Source organism: Bison bison, unplaced genomic scaffold (genome assembly GCF_000754665.1).
Source record: "Bison bison bison isolate TAMUID 2011002044 unplaced genomic scaffold, Bison_UMD1.0 scf7180017864270, whole genome shotgun sequence".
NCBI lineage: Eukaryota > Metazoa > Chordata > Mammalia > Artiodactyla > Bovidae > Bison > Bison bison.
This window is the reverse complement of record NW_011494842.1, coordinates 8,387,880-8,392,572: the sequence shown is the minus strand read 5'-3', so window position 1 is coordinate 8,392,572 and position 4,693 is coordinate 8,387,880. Positions and strand designations below refer to the sequence as shown.

The following is a 4,693-nucleotide window of genomic DNA, read 5'->3' as shown; positions in this document are numbered from 1 at the left end:
TGAATTGCAGCACGCCAGGCCTCCCTGTCCACCACCAACTCCTGGAGTTCACTCAGACTCCCATCCATTGAGTCAGTGATGCCATCCAGCCATCTCATCCTCGTCGTCCCCTTCTCCTCCTGCCCCCAATCCCTCCCAGCATCAGAGTCTTTTCCAATGAGTCAACTCTTCACATGAGGTGGCCAAAGTACTGGAGTTTCAGCTTTAGCATCATTCCTTCCAAAGAAATCCCAGGGCTAATCTCCTTCAGAATGGACTGGTTGGATCTCTTTGCAGTCCAAGGGACTTTCAAGAGTCTTCTCCAACACCACAGTTCAAAAGCATCAAAACAGCCTACTTAACTTCAAATCCTGTTCCATGAACATCTTTAACAATTATTTGACATAATTTTAGGTGCTATATGAATAGCAAATAATTTAACAATAACTTTAACAAAACGATTTAACAAATAAAAGTATAAAATTCTGGTCAGTCATACTTTTTTTTTTAAAGTCAGATGGTAAAAGCTATAAATTATTGAGTTCCCTGCCCCCTAAACATCTGGAGTAACCCTGTATACAATGAAAAAATGTAAGTATAAAATATTATTGTTAAACTATTAATTGCATAAGGAAAAAATGTAGACTTCACCATAGCAAAGATGACTACTAGCTTTGGTTACTATTAGATTCAACCACCATTCAGTCACTGAGTTTTCTGAGTACCCACAACAAGCCTGGCACTATTCTAGGCACTGGGAGACAATGAACAACAAAAATTAATAGTTTTTAATCATCATGGGACTTTTATTCTGCTGTGGGAAATAGACAAAAACAAACACAAAATAATAAGAATCGTAAGTGTGGTAAATTCTAGTAAGGAGACAAACAAGACTTTGCCAAAACCTTGAAAGCTGAACTGTGGAATTCTAAAACCTAAAAATAAAAAATTCATGAAGAGTTACATCAAGATGACATAGATTCTGGACCTTTGCTAACATATTAGAAAACTATAGATACTGGGGTCCAGCCCCAGTGGAGTCAGGGGTTTTGAAGGTGAGACGGCTTTGGCGATCAGGATACGGTAGAATTAAAGATATAAAGAGTGATCAAATAAGGATAGCTCAGTGAGAAAATTCAGTGGAGAAAAGAGGCTGAATAACTTGGTTTACGTGGAAAGCTAATAAAATTCCAAGATAAGGAATTTACGTCACCTACGTAGGCCGCAGGCGTCCTCCCGTTCTCCTGAAGGAGAGGAGACACTAAGGCCTCCCCAGTCAGATCTTAGAAGCCCAGGCATAGTTAGTAGGCTTGACAAGCCTCCACGTCCCAGATGGGAATTCAGCCAGAAGGTGAGAGAAAGAACGACATGGGGACACCAAGTTTCGGTGAACAAGGCCCGCACTTTATTTTCCAAAGTAGTTTTTATACCTTAAGTTGTGCATAGAGGATAATGGGGGAAGGGGGTAGAGTCAACAGTAAGCCAGGCTTTCTTCCTGCAAACTTATCATATGCAAAAGTTTAGGTGAATTACATCATCTTCTGGCCAAGAGGCCTGTTAACATTTTAAGATCCTTTCTTCAGAAAACTTATTTTTCTCTAAAGGTGATTATTCTAAAGTCAGGCGCCACCCTCCAAAAGCATTAGATAAAGTTGCATTCCTATAGGGCAAAGGTGTGGTGGGCTATAACAAGAAAAGAATTAACTCAAGGGTCCAAGGTTACAAACATTAAAGCTACTACTTACATTCCTATACACCAATTATATTAATCAATACACTGCCAGGGACACAGTAGGTAAGGGCTATGGAAACTTAGCAGCAAACATTGGCCCAACAAGTGAAAAACCCTTCACTAATACAATTTCTAATCAATCTTTTAACTGCTCAAAGGAATCTGTATTAAGACAGTTTAGAACATCTCATGCCTTTCATGGTTGGGAGGCTGTGAACAATCACATGTGGCCGGAAGAACCTATTCAGGCAGGCTAGAGGACTTCCAAAGGAGTTTGTAGGTTGAAACACTCTTGTCACGCCCAGGAACTTTATTAACTGGAGCTGTAAGTTAACTCTTTTGCAGAGAGAGGTGGTGGGGGACAGCCCCCCATAAAGTCAGAGGTATAGGTGAGAGCACAAAGTAGTAAAGTAGGCAGACTCTGGTTTTGGGGGTAGATGCTCGAGAATTGCCAGGGGGACTCTGGAGGCTCATCTGCGCGTATGCTGAGCCTCCTTCCTCATGACCTTTGTCACGGGTGGAGTTCCTCACGCTGGCTCCCAGCATATAGACACTGCCAGTGGAGAGAGAGATCAATCTTTCACTGTCAAAGCTATGAATGGCATTACTCAGCAATATAGTAGCCTCTTAAGATAATTAACCTCACAGTTCCACAGAGTTAAAAAGTTTGTAAACACAATTTTAAAAAAAAATAAAATTAACAGGTGCCTAAGGAGATAGGACAACCAAGTGTAACGTGGCATCCTAAATGGAGGGACTTCCTTGGTCGTCCAGTGGTTAAGACTCCACGCTCCTAGTGCAGGAGGCCCAGGTTCCATCCCTGGTTAGGAAACTATATCCCACAAGCCACAACTAGAGACCACGAATACCACAGCTAAGACCTTGTGCAGCCAAATAAATAAATTTTTTTAAAAAGAAGAGTAAAAAATATCCTGAATGGAATACTGAAACAGGAAAAAAAAAAAAAAAGAAGGAAATCTGAATAGGCTACAGACTTTAGTTAATAATGTATCAAGATTGGTTCATTCATTGTAACAACTGTACCATACCAATGTAAGATGTTAATCACCGGGGATACTGGGTGGGGGTATCTGCATGATCTTAATTTTTTTGTAAATCTAAAACTGTTTTAAACAAAACCAAGTATACTTTTAAAAAACATATATAAGATGGCTTCAGGAATTATGGTGGAAGGAAGCGAAGTTAGTAAAAGACTTAAATTAAATGATAAGCCATAAAACTCTGCAATGTGAATTAAAATATAACTCAAAAGGGACTGCCCTGGTGGTCCACCGGCTAAGACTCTGGACTCCCAATGGAGGGGGCCCCAGTTTGACCCCTGGTCAGGGGACTAGATCCCACATGCCACAACCGAGAGTTCGAACGCCACAACTGAAGATCCTGCATGCGACAATGAAAATGGAAGGTCCCTTGTGCAGCAACTAAGACCCAGCACAGCCAATAAATAAATACTAAAATACAACTCAAGAAATTCAAAGGAGATGCACAGATACTTATGACCTCTATTCATCCTAAAATCTTTCTAGGACAGAGATTAATGGATTTTTCATACAAACTAAATAGCTCTGCATCAAAACAGGCAATAAGTGCACAGTATTTTAGATCCCTATTTAATGACTAATAGACTATATTTTACGTATGGCACTGTCCTAAAATTGTCATAAAATGCCTGGACAAGGATCAACCTCATAGGTCTAACTACATTATTTCCTTCAAGAAACAAGTTTACTTGTTGTGTGTTTTCCAGGTCTCCTGTAAATTTATCACACTTTGATAATAAAAAAAAAAAAATTAAAAACAGAATGAAACAAGTTTATATTTACTTCAGGAAAAAAAAAGCAGAGGACACCTAGTAAGGGGGCAGGGAGAAAAGATTATGTATGAAAGGAGAACAATTATTTCCCAGGTCTAACTGGAAGGAATTACATAAGGCAGTACATACTTAAATCTAATTGAGATAACTAGATGATGAATCTATTCCTTCTGTATTACTCCTAACCCCAAAAGAAATCCTACAAAACAAAGATGTCCCTTATTCTAAAGTCTTCTCTCACAGAAATCTTAAATATATAATTGGAAAATACTCAAGAAGAAATGGAATAATTAACACTTCCCCAGTAATCCTTGTTTGCACCACTCTGAGGAGAATCAGACACTGCTTCGTGTTGAGACGAGAAAAAGGAAAGGAAAGGTGTGAAAAATTCCAAGTAGGCCGACGAATTACACTGCATCACGACTTCCCCTGTGGTCAATGCAGGGAACCTGGTTCAATCCCTGGTCAGGGAACTAGATCCCACATCCCCTACCACAACTAAGACGCAGCGCAGCCAAGTAAGTAAAATAAAAATAAACATTTTTTAAAATTGCATCTGGCACAGATTAGGAACAGCATCAACGTTGCCAAAAGAACTGTCAAGGATGCAAGTCAAGAGAAGGAAAGGAGGTTTTCCAACAGGCCACAGCCTAACCCAAGGGGTAAAAATCGCCACCGCCCCCACGGCTCCCTCACTCCCCAACCACACCATCCTCAAGTCGCCTCCAATCCAAATACACATCCTCCATGGTTGGTGGTTTTAGTCGCCAAGTCGTGTCCGACTCTGCATTGAGGGCAGATTCTTTACCGACTGAGCTACAAGGGAAGCCACATCCTCCATAACCCACACCAGCTCCCCATCCAGGGGGAAACAACCCAAGTAGCGCCCAGGACCTCCACTTCCCTCCTTCCACAAGATTCGCACTTCTGGGGGCCAAGACTCTGGGGAAAGCAGAGCCCAGACCGCACCCTCCCTGAAGGACGAAGAGGCCGGATCCGGAGCGGGGCTTCCCGGGTGGGCCTCATGGAGCTGACCAGCCGGGATAAGAGCCAGGAGCTGGCTGGGGTTCGAGCAGGGAGCGGGGGTGAGTGAGTCCAGTGCCCCGAAGGGACGCTCAGGCGGCGGGGGCTGGGCGGGGAGAGGGCCG

The 4,693-nt window shown here is 42.1% G+C and overlaps 1 protein-coding gene across 1 annotated transcript in view; it reads left to right on the top strand.

The window, feature by feature from the left end:
• The window catches only part of LOC104995018 (putative heterogeneous nuclear ribonucleoprotein A1-like 3), a 15,148-nt gene that overhangs the window by 9,863 nt on the left and 592 nt on the right, over nucleotides 1-4,693 (top strand). Inside the window, exon 2 of the mRNA XM_010848734.1 lies at nucleotides 4,501-4,630. Coding sequence (XP_010847036.1) covers nucleotides 4,501-4,630 — 130 coding nt within the window. The remainder of the gene's footprint in view (nucleotides 1-4,500; nucleotides 4,631-4,693) is intronic.